Source organism: Colletotrichum fructicola (genome assembly GCF_000319635.2).
Source record: "Colletotrichum fructicola Nara gc5 chromosome Unknown KSG_Nara_v1_contig05, whole genome shotgun sequence".
NCBI classification, from domain to species: Eukaryota; Fungi; Ascomycota; class Sordariomycetes; order Glomerellales; family Glomerellaceae; genus Colletotrichum; species Colletotrichum fructicola.
This window is the reverse complement of record NW_027094055.1, coordinates 2135190-2152985: the sequence shown is the minus strand read 5'-3', so window position 1 is coordinate 2152985 and position 17796 is coordinate 2135190. Positions and strand designations below refer to the sequence as shown.

Here is a 17796-nt window from a genome sequence, read left to right as displayed (position 1 = left end):
CTTACGTCGTCTTTGCGCCTCTTTTCTCGCTCGACACCAAACCCACGACTGCAACTTTGAACCGCAACCCACGATCGCCCCGACCGGAACGATCATGGCCAACTGAAGCCCGACCGTCGCAGCGTTTCTCTTCTTCGGCCGCCGTGCGAGCCTCGTTGCACGTACTCCTACGCCCCTCATTATGTCGAGTCGCCGATTGATACTCCCCCGACCAGTTCAATTCCACTACTCTCACGCATAACATGGAACCACAGCACCCTCCCCACTCGAGGAACTCTCATCATCCTCAACTGCAAGCCCTCATTCCACCTGCATCCAACATGCTGCCCTTCAGGTCTGCCGCTAGCACGCCCATGACCTCTCCGGGCCTCTTCAGCCCCTCGAACCCGCATCCGAAGTCGAGCTACCCGACCCAGTCCTCCTCCGATTCCAACACCCCGAACGCCGAGACGAGCAGCCCATACCTACATCCGCTGCAACATCACAAAGTCAGAGAGTATGTCTTAGTCTTCCCGTAGAAGAGCTGTGTCCCCGCGCGATCGCTTCGGGTGTTGAGACCTAAGGCTTGCGAGAGGCGCAACGCCTCAGTCAAGTCGTCAGCCTACACTGGCGGGGACTGTCGCGAAACCCCGCGACCAGGGAGGATAACCTGATAAGCTAACCTTGTGAAACCTCAGGACGCACAAAGCTTTGATCGACTCCGACAGCATTACCGGCCGAAAACTCATCAATCAGTATGAAGTTATCGAAGAGATCGGTAGGGGGATGCACGGCAAGGTCAAACTGGCGCGGAATCTCGAAACTGGCGACAACGTGGCCATCAAAATCATTCCACGATACTCGAAGAAACGCCGTCTTGGCAAGGTCATGGCCATGTCTCCACAGGAAAAGACGATGCGAGAGATCGCCATCCTCAAGAAGATGAGACACCCCAATGTCGTATCATTGCTCGAGATTATCGACGACCCAGAACTTAAGAAGATCTACTTGATTTTGGAGCACGTCGAGTTGGGCGAAGTTGTCTGGAGAAAGAAGGGTTTGCCTCACATCTGCCTCTACGAGCGACGCCGAATCGAACGAGAAGCCCGCGGCGAACCAGCCACGCCGGAGGAGGAACAGTACGATCTCTTGATGGAAAGACGCTTCGCCCTCAAGGAGTTGAAGCGAGCCAAGATGACACAGGCCAATATGGGTGTCCATGATTTCTGGAGCATCGAGCACGGGATTTCCGATGATGCGAGTTACAGCTCCCGGTCTCGTGTTGCATCCAAAGACGATTTCACGACACTGGAAAGAATCGGGGCCGATGGTTCTCTGCCAAACTCCCTACAGGCGTCTCGTACTACTTCAAGAGCCCCGTCACGATCGCAGTCGGTCAACTCCATGAAGAACAATCCCGCATTTGACCAAGAGTCCTTCGCTATCGAGGATGATATGGAAACACCGGGCCCCCTTCGATCTAGCAACCCAGGCTCTGCCACGGCCCTTGACGGAACAATGTATGGGCCCTACATTGAGGAGGCTGCTCTGCGGGGTCGCTCACCGAGCATGGCTGACTCCATCATCTCTCACATGTCCTCGGTGGACTGGAATTCTCGGATGCACGATCCCTTTGCTGAAGACTTTTCCTACGTTCCTTGTTTTACGCTCGAACAAGCCAGGTCGACCTTCCGAGACACTGTCTTGGGACTGGAATACCTGCACTACCAGGGCGTCGTGCACAGGGATATCAAGCCCGCCAACCTATTGTGGACCAGGGACCATCGCGTCAAGATTTCCGATTTTGGCGTTTCCTACTTTGGCCGTCCCATTCGAGATGGAGAGCCCGACGATGAGACTGTCTCGGAATCTGAAGCACAAGATTTTGACGACGATCTTGAGCTGGCCAAGACGGTCGGCACGCCTGCGTTCTTTGCACCCGAACTGTGCTACACAGATCTGGATCGTATGGAACAGCCCAAAATCTCCGAGATGATCGACATCTGGTCCCTTGGTGTCACGCTGTACTGCCTCATCTACGCGAGAATTCCTTTCCAGGCTGAGGACGAATGGCAGATGTTCAAGAAGATCGCGACCGAAGATGTCTTCATCCCTCGCAAACGCCTTAAGCCTGTCGATCCATCCACGCCTCCCAACTCTGAATCCCTTTTCAAGCGACACAATGTACCGCCATACAGAGATGATAATGAGCTTGCCTACGAAGATATCGACAACCTTCTGTACGACCTCCTACGACAGATGTTTACGAAAAATCCCGAGAAGCGGATCCGCCTGAGAGACATCAAGAGGCACCCATGGGTGGTCCAGGGCATCCCGAACCCCATTACTTGGATTGACGATACCGATCCTGCCCGGCCGTCTCAGGGAAGACGTGTCCAGGTCAACGACAAGGAGACTGCGCACGCCGTCGTGCCCATTGCCTTCCTAGAGCGTGCGCGGTCTACGATCAAGAAGACCGTTGGAAAGTTGATGCACCCTTTAGGGGATCGAAGCGATAGCAAGTCTCGCCGGAGAGCCGCCAGTAGCGCTGCCAGCTCGGCTGGGGACAGCATGTACAACGTACCGCCAACCCCTCACTCGCGAGATTCGCGTCGCAAAAGCCTTAAAAGCGAGGACTACTTTTCTAACGTCAAAGACTTCGCCGTAGGCAGCGAGCATCCTTTAGTTCACAGCCAAGCAGCCACGCCGTACGAGTCACCCTATGACCCTCTCGCAACTGCCATCGCCCAGCCTGCGATCGGCCAGGGAGCCGCCCTTCTGCACGTTCTCCAAAACACCTTTCACAATAGTCACAACAACTCTCGGACAAATAGCGGGACAGCCTCGCCCTCGGACCAATCTACAATGGCAGGTACTGCGTCGACTTACAGACCCTACCACCAGTACTCTCAGAGCCCTTCCAACGGCAATAGCTACCTCACTTTGACCGCCGGTGTTCCTGAGGTCAAGACACTGCCACCTACTCCATATGATGGCACCACCGACGACCCAATGAAGGAATTCCGCAAAGCTCGAGGCATAGAGGCACTCACCGAGGAAGCTTTACGGTCTCGGTCTGTAGATCGCGGTCTTTTTGCTAGCAACGACAAGCGCGCCCCCGCACATGTTGGTGTCAGCACCGCTGTTGCTCCCGGCACTCTTCACCGGATGCCCAGCCGTCCACGCCCAGTCCGATCAGTCGATCTGGGCAAGGCAAAGCAAGGCAGCAGTGGCCTAGCGTCGCCTTTGTTCTTCTCGTCCCGATCTGTCACTGGGTACCAGCACGGCCAGCCTCAATCAGACTCCAACATTTACGAAAACCAACGGGCGAACGCGGATCTAGAGGAGCGACCACAGACGGCCCACAGGGTCGAAACTGTTCGCAACCTACCAGAGGCCAGGACACCGCCGCCTCGAAAGTACAACACCTCAACCCCCGAGTCTTTTGCACGCGCCCAAGATGAACAACACCGGAAGTACATCGACGACTATCAGCAAAGGCTTGCCCAGTTGCAAAATGACGCCGATGGCGCCACATCTAATGTTGACCCCACCGAGCTGCCCTGTCCGATATCCCCTGACGATGAGCTCTTTGGCACGCCGCCTCCACCATCAAGGGAGGATACCATGGAGACCCGGCAGTCATCTCGTTCAACATCAAATGCGGGCCTAGCTTCTCCCTTGACGAGCCCGAGTGAAATCACGAGCCCCGTCTCATCAACAAATCACCCGTCAAAGGAGGAAATGCTTGTCTTCCAGTCTGACCCGTCCCTACCAGCGTTACTGAGCGGCTCTAGCTCTGTTTCTGCGGACTTGGATGCAGAGCCACTGGCCGAACCCGGAGTAATTCACCCCAGGCCGGCGCTCTTGGAGACGACTGATTCCCTTACTCCTCCAGCGTTTATGAAGGAGCCGATTGCGGGCTTCCCCCTAGAGCATTTTGAGCATCCTTCATTCGGAGAGCACTCCGGGCTGGACATTCTGCGAGTAAATCCAAGCCCTGTCAACCGGAGCTTGGCCCCGCCTCAGTATACACCTGAGCTGCGACCCCAGGACGACGAGGACGACGATAGCGACAGCGATGAGGGACTTACGATGGCCAAAACGAAGAAGAAGAAGTCCATGAATCCGACTCCCACAGCTAGCACCAATGAACGGGTTCACTACGGCGCGAGACGGAGAGACACCAACATCAGCATCGCCAGCACCGAGACAGCTAAGAAGGTCATCGTGCATGGCGATGAGGTCCACACTTCTTGGGACTGACGAAGCCACCATTAGCACCAAACTATCTGTACACTGCCTTCAGGCACATCCTAGCCAAGCATCGATACACGGCTGGCGGATTTTTGAATTTCACCAGCAAATTCCATAAGTTGGGCGTTGGCAAGATTTCCTATTTACAGCATACTCGAAGAACAGCATGCAATCAGATTGCACATTTTTCTTTCTCTGGCGTCATTGCCTCGGCCCCAACAGAACGTTGGCGGATTCCAGGACTGGATGTGCTTCACTATCACGTAGAGGAGGACTGCATCTGGTCGACTGGGACGGAGCTGACTGCTGTTCTCTCCAACTTTCTTCTTGCACACATAGTTCTATGGCGGCGCTGTATGGACGGGTGGAGGTATCTCAGAGCAGACTGTGACGATTAAACGTGGACACGAGAAAAGTGACGGGACGACGAAGGAGAGGAGGACTCGGAGGAGGGGATGAATATGCTCGGGTGCACAAAGGAGCCAGGTGAGGGGCGTCCTGCCAATAGACTTCTGTTTTTACCCATCAACAATCTTCAACATTCACACACACACACCCACTTTTTGCTTTCTTTTGTCTCCTGGGAAAGGGAGTGTAATGGAGTGGAGGCGGTCTCGGTTTGTGGCCTCAGCCACTGGTTTTTATTTCTATCCTCAGACGTCGTCTAGGTCCTTTTTCCTTGACAGCATGCAAAGCATTTTCAAGAGCGTTCAGGTTTTCCGGGAGGAACAACTGTTTTTTCTAGTTTTTCTCCCGCTGTAATGGTTGGATGATGTCGGCATGTAAACACCCACAATAACCCCTCTACTTCTTCTTCTTTCTACTTCTTTCACAAATTTGAGCAAATAAGACTTGGGACTTTTTTCCCTTTTGTCTACTATCACCTATGACCTCTCTCCATTGCATCAAATTTTCGTGAATCTGTGACGTAACTGTGGTTCCGAACTCTGGAAGGCTAAGTAGAAGAGGAACGGTGGCGACAGCAATTCAACAATGTTTGCAGATGGAAACTAGTTGGTCATCGCCTGGAGAAACTACTGCATTCCTGTCTCCCCAACACCCACCACTGGGGAAAGTACGTCTTCATCGGGTGGAAACAACATGGTATTGAACTCTGTCATTCTTCCCTCCGCTCTACATTACGCGATGGAAAACTACCACCTCACGCTACGCCACCACACCCTTCACCCAAAAACCCTACTGGGCCAACAACAAAATCCGTACATTTGTGCGGCTTATCCCTCCCATCATCCTCAATGGAACTACGTGGTATCAGCATTAGGCGCCCCCATGACCCCGCGGCCGAACCACTCGGCGACGGTGCCGAAGCGGTCCTCGCTCCTCTCCAGCTCGGCCTTGAACAGCTCGTGCTTTCCGGCCGTCTCGATCTGCGTCTTGCGTAGGGCGCGGATGGTGGCGTTGTCGGTGGCGCACTGCGGGCACTCGCCCTCGACGCGCAGGCAGCGCTGATGGAAGCTGTGCTTGCAGAGGAAGTGGACCGCCGGCAGGTCGAGCTGCGCGGTGCAGACGGAGCAGCGGGAGGACTGGAAGACGGCGGGCTTAGAGCCGAGCTCGGCGAGCTCGGCGCGCTTATGCTCCGTCTCGCTGCGGAAGGCCGTGATGCGACGGCGGTTGGCGGCGATCTCCTTGCGCTCGCGGTCGATCGTCTCGTGCAGGTAGGGCTTGATCATGCCCATCGTCGCGACGCCGCCTCCTGCCGAGGACCCGTTTTGACCGACGAGCGTTTGGATGACCTGCAGCGGGGCCATGAGGCCGTCCCGGTCGATCTTGCCGAGCACGTTGGAGAGCTCGACGGGGCCGGCCTCTTCGAGGATGCGGGGGTCCGAGGTCAGGTAGGCCAGGGCTGCTGGGTAGAGCTGGGGTTCCTCTGGGCCGTACTTGCGGAGGGCTTTGATGGCGCCGCGGGTGTCCTTTGCTGACGTGTAGGAGCGGAAGATGTCAAAGAGGAGGCCTGATTGCTCCTTGACGAGCGTTGTGCCGTCTTTGAAGTCTGAGAGGTGGGAGAGAAGAAGGACATTCGAGCTCTCCATCGGTATGTCTTGGCCCTCGATGAGCGTCTTGGCTTTATTCTCCCATTCTTCCTTGTGCTGATCCCCCTTCTTCTCGTTGGACTTGTGGAGGTACATCTCGAATAATGTCGTGTATAAATCTGTTCGGTCGTTCTCCTCCAGAGCTGGCTCCTTGAGGCAGGCTTCCAGGAAAACGATGAACTCATCGGGGTGGTCGATGAATGATGAGAAGGCCGTTCGTGGCCGCGGTGGCGAGTACTTTGGTGCTGGAATATCTTCGGGATTCATGATGAGAGAGGCGTCGCCATTGATCGGCTTCGTCTGGTTTCCTGGTGTTGAAGGACTGGCGATGGAGGATGTGTTCATGTACGGCAAAGGAAGGAAGTTGGAAAGGTTCTGGACGGCATTCGCGGCGCCTGCAACATAGCCTCCAGCTGCGACACTCTCTTCATTGTCTTCAATGGGGATGATGTGTATCCTGGGACGGTATTTGCCTGTGTAGTAGTCGATGAAGAGAGTAGTTGCGTCTTTCGGGCAGTTCTCTATGAGGACCCGAGCGTATTTCTTGAGACAGGGATATGCCTATAAAGGTGTCAGACATCGGCTTTGACAGGGCAAGTACACCGCTTACCACCTCCGGATCCTGGCGCCAGATAAAGTCCAGCGCGTCTGCGTATTTCTTCGAATCCTCAATGAGGATGTCCACGACCAGGTCGGTTTCACCGTGTTTCTTAGCAAGGTACGCCGCTTGTTCATAGTAGCCTCCTTGCCTGCACATCGATATGGCGGTCTCGAGATCAAACTTCAGATCACCCGGAGATTTGATAAAGGCTTCGAGCTTGTCAATGTCTTTGAGCTTGGCATAGCAATTGAGCAACAGCGTTGTGTGGTCTGCCGTCGCTTTGCGATGCTCGTGTAGTTGCTCAAGGTACTGGATGAGGTTGTGTATCCTTTGAGTGTCGAGGAACTGCATGCATTAGTACCTATCTCCAGGAGAATTGTAGCCGACTTACTTTTCTGATGACCTGTGACGGTTCCGTCGTGTCAATAGCCTTGATGTACTGGACCATCGCGCCGTCATAGTCGGCCTTCTGGTACAGATGGTCGCCGAACCTTCGGAAAATGCCACTCTGCTGCGTGGCGTCCATCTTCGACTTCTGCGCCAGCTCGATGGCCAAGGGGAACATGTTGCGCTGATAGAGCATCTCCAAGCGCTGCTGCAGAGTCCTTTCGTGGAAGCGGTTCACTTTGCCGTCCTGGGTAAGGACAAAGAGGTCGCCCCAGATCTGGAAGATGGCCTTGAACGGCGAGATCAGGGACTGCGTGTGTCCAATCACCCTCAGGTCCGGTTCCAAGAGGACAAAAGTCGACGCATTGAAGAGGGCATCGGCAGCTCCGCCGCCAAAGCGCCGCCGCATGGTATCCGAGGGCTTATCGGTGGTCGGAGATGACGGGGGGCAGATCAACGCGACGTAGTCTTGGTAGATGGACACCAACCGCTTGGGCGACTCGTACGCCCGCGGCGCTCCCCTGCCCTCCAGCGTGTACGTGTAGATGGCATCCTCCCTAGCCACGACAACGTCGCCCGTCTTTTTGTCGACAGTCATGCAATCCACGTTGCAGCCCAGATCCTCCACCGTCTTGGGCGGTGAGCTGTGGCCTCGTCGAGAGATGGCCAGCTTCAGGATGCGAGCTGTTGTGGAGATGAAGAGAGTTGTCACACCCTGGACATCGGTCATCAGCTCGATGCCCGTGACGGGCTCCTCCGACTCGTGTACGGTCCGCTGTTTGGCGCCCAGGTCGTTGATGAGATCGCCTCGGATCAGCGTCACGGCGCCATTGGCGAAGCCGACCGCTACTTGCGTCAAGTTGTCGAGGAGGTCGATGGCCGATATCTGCGGGCGCGAATGTCAGCGATTGATGGACAGAATTTCGTCATGCTAAACACCTACCGGAAACTGCTTCTTGTTGTTCGTAATGTTCAGGGTGCTCAGGCAAGTCGGCATGTTGGTCTTCTTGACCAACTTGTCCAAAGCCCAGATCTTCAGCACCGGCTCGCTGCTCAGGTCCTCCTGCGATATTTCAGCCAAGACTACCCCTTCGTTTGTCATTCAAATGTCCACCTACAGCGACCGTCACCAGCAAGCTGGTCCCCTCGATCTGGCGCATGTGTGTGATCGTCCCGACATCGTGAGCCTGGAAGCTCTTGACGATCTTCCAGCTCGAGCCGACGATCCGCACGAATCCATCGTAGCTCCCAAGGAAGAGGCTGTCGGAGCCGGAGCAGACACTAGCAATCTCGTTGCTCTCGAAGAAGGCGCGGGTCTCGTCGTCGGCGAGTCGGACCTGGGTGACGTCGAAGAAGTCGAATGCCTTCCACTGCAGCGTTGGAGTCTGTCAGTCGGTGTCGGACATGGGGCAGGGCAGTACCTGGGATCGCGCATTTACCTGAAAGGCCATGGCTACATCTCTCGGCGTCAAAGGCTCGTCGGAGGGGCGGCGGTGGGAGTTGTGTTGTGGGCGACGCTGGGTGTCGGTCGATGTCGGTGCCTCGCGCTCCAATGACGCCGCTGTGGGGAGCTTCGGAGCTGTTGCTCTCGCTGGTGCTACAGCACTCCCGTGCTGCAGTCCAACGAATGTGGGTCTCAGACGTCTGCATGCACTCAGCCACATAAGGCGCAACAACAAGCACCAGCCACATATTTACCCCAGCATGTCACTGACGATGACCTGTGTTTGGAGGATGCTTACGTTTGACTAGACAAATCAATTTGAACTTTATCCATAGATTTACTCCTCCCACGAGGGTGTCTAGTACTGGGTATCATAAAATTCCAAGTGCAACAACGCCATAAGAGCTTCGTACTATCCTATTTCATGAACCCTGACCTCCTGAGTTCAGCACCAAAACTTACTGGAGAGGTCTCATTGTGAATATTCAAGTTTCTCATGTCAACCAAGGGGACCATCGAGGGTCTTCCGTGGGCGCATTGGAACGGAAATGCGCACTGACCCAGCCGTCGCACAAGATCTTTGCACTCATCTTTTGACAGAACGTCGTTAAACATGATGGCGCCTGCCAAGTCAGAATATGCTCGAAGGACTCATCATGGAATACTCACTTCGACAAGACCTCGAGTGTAACAAGTCGAGGATTCCTTGAGGACAACCGTGGAAATTGGATACCCAGTCGATGTCACCACCAGCGATACCCTTGGCAGCAGTAAAGGGCCGAGTAGTCGGTCTGCCCTCCTCCTCGAGCTTCCATATCTCATTCCGCAAGACCTCCGCAAGCAGCTTCGGATCCGTCTTGCATCTCTCATAGATGCTTGGTGGGAGACTCAGCACCTCAAACTTGGGTAATTGCCTGCTCTTGTGCCGCCACTCATTTGTTTCTTGATCCCCCAGCATGTAGAAGATGCCCCATCGACGCAGATGATGAGCATATCTTCGCAGCAAAAGATGCTCCTTGTTGGAAAACTCGAACTGAAGGGGCTTCTCAAGAGCCTGCGTCCGTGCAACCACCTCGTCGGACCCACCCGCCTTCTCAAAGTAGTTTTGCATCAGTGCCTCGAGTCGACATCTCTCATCTGCGGCATGCTGATCAACAAGTACCAAAACTGAGTTCTGTTGAAGTTCCGGCCGTGCTCTACCAGACACCTGTTCTCGGTGTAGTTTTACAAGGATAAACTTTGCGTCAACCTGCGACAAAACCTCAGCCCGAACTAGGGCAGCCTTGGAGATGCGTCCAGTCAGTTTGATGTTGGACATGGATGTGTGGTGGCAGCATCCAGCATCAGTCGCCTGTGTCGACCCAACATCTTCATCGCGTCCGCCCAGAGATTTATCATCAACGCGAGGGACGGCAGATTGAACCGGCTCGAAGACAGGGTTCTCCCATTTTGATAGCACCCCTTTAAACCAGTCGCTGGGTTCTTTTGCTGGCTGAGCGCTGTTTTCTTTGAATCGCTGGAATGCCGATGTAAATGGGGTATTGACGTTGGGAAACTGGGATGAGCCCTGTGATACCTCTTGTGGTTGTGCTGATTCCGCTAATCCAGTCTCTGTAGCTGTGTATTGTCTAGCCTCTTCTGGGGAGGACTCCGAGCTTGAGGCTTGGTCCGGAAGCGCGGCCTTTTTTGGTGAAGCGAGAAAAGGCACATCTTCGAAAGGTCTGCGCAAGACGTTGCCTGAATCATCGAGAAAGCGCAAGCTTGGTTGTAAGTCTTGCTCCTCTTCCTCGTTTACGGACGACACTGCTGTCGCTAGTGGACTTGCTGTAGACGATATCGGTGTGGATCGCCCGGACTTGGAAGTGGCCGCCGATGCTTGCCCTGCTTTGACTCGTTGCCAGAGATCAAACGGTGAGTCTGGTCTTGAGGTAGGAGTGGCGGAATTTGAGCGGATTGATGCCATTGACACAGGCCTCGACCGTTTACCGGGCCTGCCAGATGATTGAGCAACTTCGTCCTTTCCTTCATAACCCGGTCGTCGCAAAGAACCATTGAACTTATGAGGGCGGAAGTGATATTTCTTCAGGAACTCGTGACAAACCAGCTTGAGCAAGCCAATCATGTCTGATAGTGTCCGGTTGCGTTCCTCTAGGAGGTCTTCGAAATAGGAAGTCAAAAGAGGCCGCACTCCCGATGACGAAGAGATTCGGAAGTGGAACATGGGCCAACGATCCAAGCCCCTCTTCGGTCGAACGTTCCTGTTAGCGAGACCTTTGAGGCTCACCAGTAGTTCGTCCTGGTCCAGTGACATGTCTACGTCTTCTTCAATCGCAAAACCGGAGTTGACAAAGACGCGATTGACTTCGGTATACAAGACATTGGTGCCGTGTTCGTTAGCCACGGGGTGAACACCAAAGCTGATAAACTGGGCTCTGCGAGTTGCCACTGGACTCAACGAGATACACCCATCAATGGTTAGCTTCCCTCTTGTGGCCCCGATTGGGATCCATGAGACATGATCCAGGCCACCGGAAAGGCCTGACTGGGCCAAAATCAATGATGAGTGGCCAAGGAGATTGAATTTTGCCGTTTTAATTGACGTTGAGGTGGGCTTGAAGCGTATCTCATTATTGTGGAGTGTGTCTCGGGCATAGAGGGCAACAGGCGACGGCCATGCCAGCAGGAGAGCGGCGAGGTCGTGAACCAGGCGGGACCATTCCTTGTCGACGGCAGCTTTCTCAGCGGCCACGGCTCTCTGCTTGACTCTGACGGCCATAGAACCGAAAAGGTCCCTAACGATGACTTGAGTTCCATGGGCAAAGGCAAGGAGGCGCTGTTCCGGTAAGGCAGGGACGTTGCGTGCCAAGACTTTGGCGTTATGAAGCGTCAGAGAGTTTTGCGAGTTGTGCAAATGGTGATGAGAGGTGATGGAAAGCAGAGACAAGGCGGCAAGTGAGGCGAGGAAGTTGCCGCTGGCGCCGTGAGCCTCGCTCTCAGGGGAGTGTCTAGATGTGTCTAAAAATGCGTCAAACGAAGATTGAACGGGAGCGTCAGTGCGGCAAGACTTACGGTACAGTTTGCCTAGTCCGCCAGCCTCCCGAAATTCGATTGGCAGGATTCCAAGCCCATCATCTTCGACTGTGCAGTTGCCCCGAGAGTAGTCGACGGTGATGTTGATCCTGGTTGCGCCTGCATCGAATGAGTTCTTGATAAGGCCGCAGACAACAGCGTTGAGAGAGGTGATGGTTGCTGAGGAACTGATGCGGCGGATGACGTCCTCAGGCAGCGGCTTAATGGACATGATGGCGGCTGTGGGCTCGAGGCGCCATGACGAAGTGCCTTGGATCGAGCAAGCTGACCGCGATGCACGTGGGAGTTGGTTGTTGGGTACGTTTGGAAGTGTTGGTTTGCTCCTTCATCCAAAAAGGGCCGGTGGATGTCGCTGCTGGGCGAGATTGTAAGTGAGACGTCACAATTCGACGGAAGGCGATAACGATAAGAGCGGGTGCCAGCTGCCCAATGGCCCAGCCACGGCACTTCAGGTGTGGCTGGGCTGAACGAGAATGAGCCACTCACAGGGCAGCAACTTCTGCTGGGCAGCCAGGCAGCACAGTCAGTCAATCTGAAAGGCCTACCAGATGCTCAGGTAAGCGGGCGACATGCCACTCTGCCTCCGTACTTTCTTACAGTTCAGCTAGTCGCTCAAATCAACGCCATGCGAGTCTGAGAGTTCGAAAGTGGTAACTAGGTGTTGCAGGTGTCTGAGAACTGAGCTGAGAGCTTTGACCATTCGATCGCGCCAGCAGGTAAACTGGAGGGCAAGGTGAAGCTAGCAGATTGTAGCGTACCAGTTGGAGTCTAGCAGTCTCGGAAGGCTGGAAACCTATTTGAGGCAGGACAACTTAAGGCCAGTAAGGTTTGGGTAGGGTGCCTTGGTGGTAACGACACGAAGAAAGACGACGAGAGGTTGTAATCCGCTGTTGGTGCCTCAACCTGCCGTCTGATGTTGAGTACTGTGGCTGACATGGCCATCCAATGTCTTACATGTGATGCCTGTATCCGTATCCGTTGTGCATTGGATGGGTTAGGGGATTCAGTACGTATTCCGCACGAATGACTGTCTATCTTATCTCTTACACCATCTCGTATTCCGCTGTGTGCGTCCGGATACGCAGCTGTCATGGCTGCACCAGGATATCGCACAGTCAACGATGCTGGGAAGGACAAACCTACCTACCCCGGGCAGGTAGGATTGAATCGTTTGAGGACGGTGACATCACACTTCGGATGAGAGCACGGCAGCAGCAAGCAGTGATGACATAATGCAGCCTGATTGCGCTGGATATTGACCTCGCGCAGCATCAGCCAGTGACGGTTCGCACAGGTGGATGGAGTGCTGGCAGTAGGGGTCCACGTCCTGGGGGACCTTGCAGTGGAGTGATGCCAGCCTACTGCCAGTGGAGGGAGACGCTCGCACTGGACCCCCACACGTAAAGTAGGCACCACACCCGACCGGCGCACACCAGTTTCAGAGGTCAGTTGGGCGCTTCCCGGCTTACCTTCTGGCAGGCTACCTTACCCGGCCTGGGTGAGGCCGGGTGTCTGAGGTGAAGTGCTGGGAGACGGTGCCTGGTGATCCTTTCTAGCTGTTGCAGCTAAGGGTGCCTGAAATAAAACACACTGGGCTGGCTTCCATTCCATGCCCAAGATGCCTTGGGCTTACCTAAGGCAGGAGGTACCTAACAGTGGTAGACGCCTGGTTGGACGGGCAGCAACACCACCTCGGGCAGTCCATGACTGTCGAACGGGCACTGGCCGGGGCCGCCGCGGATCGTAGTGGAGACTGCTGGGGACAGGGCGCTGCACCGCGGCCACGCTCCAGGGCAGTGTCCCCGCCCCATCCAGCCCAGCCCTTCCACGGTGTCCAGCGTGCAGTCGTCCCAATTCGCTTCCAACCCAGGCAATCGACCGCTCCGCTCGCCTTTGCCTTCCAACAATTCTGCCAAGCCTTTTTCGCCTTTCCCATCCCATTTCTGTCCTCCTCCTTCCCCATTCCCATTCTTTGCTCCTGCTCCATTTCCGTTGTCCACATTGCCCGCGAAATCTAGCCCGACGACCACATTCCTCTCCTACACACCATTCCCCGTCCTCCACCACGGTCGCTTCTTCATCTCCGAACCCGACTCTTCACCGACCATCGTTGCCGCCTTCGCTCTCGACATTCGCTCGACTCCTTTCTCTCGACGACATCCGAACTTTCACGCTTCGCCTCGCCATTTCCCCCTCCTGCGACGACTGCGATACGAGCGAGTCACCGCTGATAGTGCTTTTCTTGCAAACCACTCTTTTCACAACCACCGGCTCGACAACTCCAAGAAAAAAAGTCACACGCTTCCGAATGGCTACGACTGAGGCTGTGCTGCCACCCCACGGTAACTAAGCACCTTTCCCTACGCTTCTCGCCGCCGCAACCATTTGCCCACGGTCCAATGCCTCGCCGACTTTCTCACTTGCGCCGCATCGCCAATCGCTCTGGCTATCCAGAAACTGACACCATGCTAGATCGTCCCGATCGTGCGGGTCGCCGCCGTCCCTTTTCCACCTGGGTCAAGAAACTCACCAACTTCAAGAGCTCTTCGTCAAGCGATGGCGGTGGTGTTCGTCTACCCAGCTCCAAGCGCCAACAGGCAAAGTTCCGCCGCGCCTCCAAGAACAACAATCCATACCCCCAGTCAGGCCGCGTAGCCTCGACCAGCCATGCCGATGTCGATGTCGAGACCAGCTCCTACTCCTTTTCCACAGCCCTCAGCGGCAGCGCAACATCAGTCGAGCGAGAGTCGCGCGTATCATCCGATAACAGCGGCGCCCCGCCCACCGCTGGCGGCCGATCCATGGCCCCCACGATTTCGACAGACTACGATGGCGCGCATTCTGTCGTCGCCCCATCTCACCACGCCCCCTCGGTTGCGGGAACAAGTCGGACGGTTGGGGGCGTAGAGTCACGCAGGGGAGGCGACAGCACCTTCTCGTCACCGGCTCCGTCAGTGCGATCCCTGACGACCACTCTCACCACCATACAATCCATGCCAGCAAACGGCGGCACCCACGTGCCTACAAACCCGACCACCAACACCAACCACACCTCCCACCAGGGCCATACCCATTCGATACACTTCAACCAGCCCTTCCCGACTGCATCGCCCGCTTCCGCCATTCCAGCCCACTTGACGCCATCAAACCAGGGTCCGGGCCACCCAGCGACGTACACCACAGCCACGGCCAACAACCTCCTTACCGATAATGCATCCATCATCACCTTGGCCTCGTCGTCGAAGCGCCGTCGCCGTCGTTCGCTCGATACTGATGCCTCCGTCCGCGCCCTGGCGCCTTCGTCATTATGGGGCGGCAGCCGCGAAAGCTTGCCTTTGAGCATCCTCAGCGCCAACATCGGGGAGGGTGCGGGCATCCCGACCACCCCAGGCCTCCACCAGAGCAGCTCACGTATCGCTAACGCCGAGCGCACCAGCATCTACTCGGCCACGGGCATTGCCCCCGCCTTGCCCGGCGAGCGCAACAGTTTTTATGCGAAGCAGAGCGGCGCCGGCGACGGAGCGAGCGTGCGGAGCGGCCTGTTGGGCCACGGCAGGTCGGACAGCATCAGTGGGAGCATTGGCGGCGTGGCCAGCCCCTTGACGAGCCCGCGGGAAGCCTCTGAGATCGGCGACACAGACGACAGAGAAGAGGGAACGAGCCGGCCAAAGGCAGGCGAGGATCGGTGAGGCGACACGATCGAGGCACTCTTGACGAACAAATTTTGCACTAATGAAATTGGACCGGGGATATCTGGGCGGCAGGCATCATTGGGTGGAACGGAGGCATCGGTTTATGGACGGGATCATGGATATATCACTACCACGGGGGCTCACACGCAGTCTAGCCGTGGACCTGCGCATCAAGAATACATGCATTACGAGTGAAACAGTTCATACTTTTGACTACTTTGCTCATGTCGCTCACAAGTCGTATCCGAAAGGGGGAACACCTGCCTGATTTATGTTTTTCTTAGTATGGCAAAGGATCGAGATCCAGCCCCTCGACGGAAAACTTGAAGGAATCATTGCGCGAGTAGCTGCCCGCGGTGTCGATATCCAGCCGCCCGCGGATGCAGTCCTCAAAGTCGACGTCGGAGTAGATGATGCCCTCGTCGTCCTCCCACTGCGGGCCCGCGAGCACGTCGCCGAACGGCCCTACGATGCACGATCCGCCGCGCGAGATCCAATCCTCGCTCTTCAGCGCCGCCTGCTGCTGCTGCTTCTTGGCGGTCGTGCCGTTGGTCGTCGTCGTGCCGGCGCCGTTGGTGGTGTTGGCGTTGTTGTCCTCGGCGTCGCAGCTGAGCACGATCTCGTTGCCGTCCTCGACGATGACGCTCTTCCTCCGCCGGCGGGAGGGGCTCGTGGCCGTCGAGGTGGTGCTCTTCGCGGCGGTCGTGCCATCAGCAGGCAGGGCGATCTCGTTGCCGTCCTCCGTCAGGCACGAGTTCCGCCTCGCGCGCGCGGGGTACACCTCCGCATCCCTCACCTCGGCATCCTCCACCGCAGCTTCCGTCGACGAAGCGGGCGGGGGCCGCACGGCCATATTCGACGACACGACAAAGCACCGGCCCTCGCACGCGACGGTGCGCATCAGCGGCAGCCACGTGTCGCGGCCGTCGGCGGTCGGCGCGAGGTAGAGGTTGACGTTCTGCGCGTAGAGCGCCTGGCGCAGCAGCGGCATGTAGCTCTCCCAGCAGATGGCGGCGGCGAGGTTGAGGCGCACGCCCTTGATGACGGTCGAGACGGCCTTGAGCGTGGCGGGCGAGCCCTGCGACCAGATGAGGCGCTCCGTCGCGGTGGGCATCACCTTGCGCCGCTTGCCGAGCATGCCGCTGCGCGGGCAGACGTAGACGACGGCGCAGTAGAGGCTGCCGCCGGCCTTCTCGATCAGGCCGACGACGAGGAAGACGCCCGTCTGGGCGGCGATGCGCTCGAGCTCCTCGCGCGAGCCGTCGCCGCGGGTGTACCCCTTCTCGTCCGGGAACTGCGCGGGGAGGGTCTTGGTGAGCCAGGCGGCGCCGGCGCCGGCGCCGCTGTCGCCGACGGTGTCGCCGAGGTCGGCGGCGTTGGCGAAGTAGTCGAGGAAGGCGTCGCGGCCGGAGGGCAGGCGGGAGCCGATTTTGCAGCCGAAGTCTGCGCCGCGGGGGTAGCCGCCGATGAAGGCCTCGGGGAGGAGGAGGAGGTCGGCGCCGTGGGAGGAGGCGCGGCGGGCGAGGCGGTCGATGAGGGCGAGGGTGAGCGGGGTCGTGGGGGCGGTGGCGGGGGAGGAGGTTGCGAGGCGGATTTGAGGCATTGTGGTTGTGGTGGTTTATGGGGGGATGCGACTAGTATCGAGATTTGTGGTGGTTTGGGGGATGGGTTGGAGCTAGTCTAGTCGTTGTTCCTGGATTCAGGGGACGGGACGGACGGATGTTGGGTTTGGGTATAATTATCACGGATTCACGGTGATGGCGTGATGGGCGGCGGCGGCTTGCTTCGGGTTTTAAGGCGTGGGGAAAGGGCGCTGGTGACACGATAAGAGGAGACAATGAGACCGTTTATTAAGGCTATCGCCAAGAGGAGTTTCCCGCGGGCACTAGGGATTTGAAAAAAACTGCGGCTGAAGAAGTGTGAGTGATTAGTTGGACGTATCGACCCGCAATGGAGCTCAAGAAGGACAAGGTGTGTGAGGTGATTCAAACGCCGGTGGGCATGCGCAGTATCCGTAGCTACCTAAGTAAAAAAAAAAAGCTCGGGTCGGTCGCCGATAGAAACTCTTACACGGAAGTGGGTTGCTTGGTAGGTGCTGTGAAGAAACAGAAAGAGGGAAAGCTTACTGGGACGTCATCGCGTTTAGCTACCCCGCAGCGGGCGCCTTTCAGCTCAGTGGGAAGCGGGAGGGAGGAGCTCCACGATGGGAGGAGGGGTACAAAGATACTTCCGCTGACGAACCCCTGTTGGAAGACCCCTGTGTGGGATGCTTGCAGCGGGTACGACGATCTTTTT

General features: G+C 56.6%; 4 protein-coding genes across 4 annotated transcripts; 2 read left to right on the top strand and 2 right to left on the bottom strand.

Annotated features, from left to right (window-relative positions):
• Positions 1 to 320: 320 nt before the first annotated feature.
• On the top strand, positions 321 to 4245 carry ssp1 (Serine/threonine-protein kinase ssp1; the record flags this gene model as incomplete). The annotated part of the gene is made up of 2 exons (XM_032034768.1): positions 321 to 496; positions 678 to 4245. The coding sequence occupies 2 exons, from the start codon at positions 321 to 323 to the stop codon at positions 4243 to 4245; spliced, it is 3744 nt and encodes a 1247-aa protein (XP_031886186.1).
• Positions 4246 to 5498: 1253 nt separating this feature from the next.
• On the bottom strand, positions 5499 to 12020 carry CGGC5_v009288 (Vacuolar protein sorting-associated protein 11-like protein; the record flags this gene model as incomplete). Its single annotated transcript, XM_066152152.1, has 10 exons — positions 5499 to 6848; positions 6898 to 7233; positions 7280 to 8161; positions 8219 to 8338; positions 8394 to 8645; positions 8715 to 8919; positions 9085 to 9131; positions 9182 to 9342; positions 9389 to 11734; positions 11789 to 12020. 10 exons carry the CDS (start codon positions 12018 to 12020, stop codon positions 5499 to 5501), a joined length of 5931 nt encoding a protein of 1976 aa, XP_066008424.1.
• Positions 12021 to 14117: 2097 nt separating this feature from the next.
• Positions 14118 to 15498, top strand: CGGC5_v009287 (uncharacterized protein; the record flags this gene model as incomplete). Its single annotated transcript, XM_032034765.1, has 2 exons — positions 14118 to 14151; positions 14282 to 15498. 2 exons carry the CDS (start codon positions 14118 to 14120, stop codon positions 15496 to 15498), a joined length of 1251 nt encoding a protein of 416 aa, XP_031886025.1.
• Positions 15499 to 15781: 283 nt separating this feature from the next.
• Positions 15782 to 17104, bottom strand: NIT4B (Bifunctional nitrilase/nitrile hydratase NIT4B; the record flags this gene model as incomplete). Its single annotated transcript, XM_032034764.1, has 1 exon — positions 15782 to 17104. One exon carries the CDS (start codon positions 17102 to 17104, stop codon positions 15782 to 15784), a length of 1323 nt encoding a protein of 440 aa, XP_031886027.1.
• Positions 17105 to 17796: the final 692 nt, after the last annotated feature.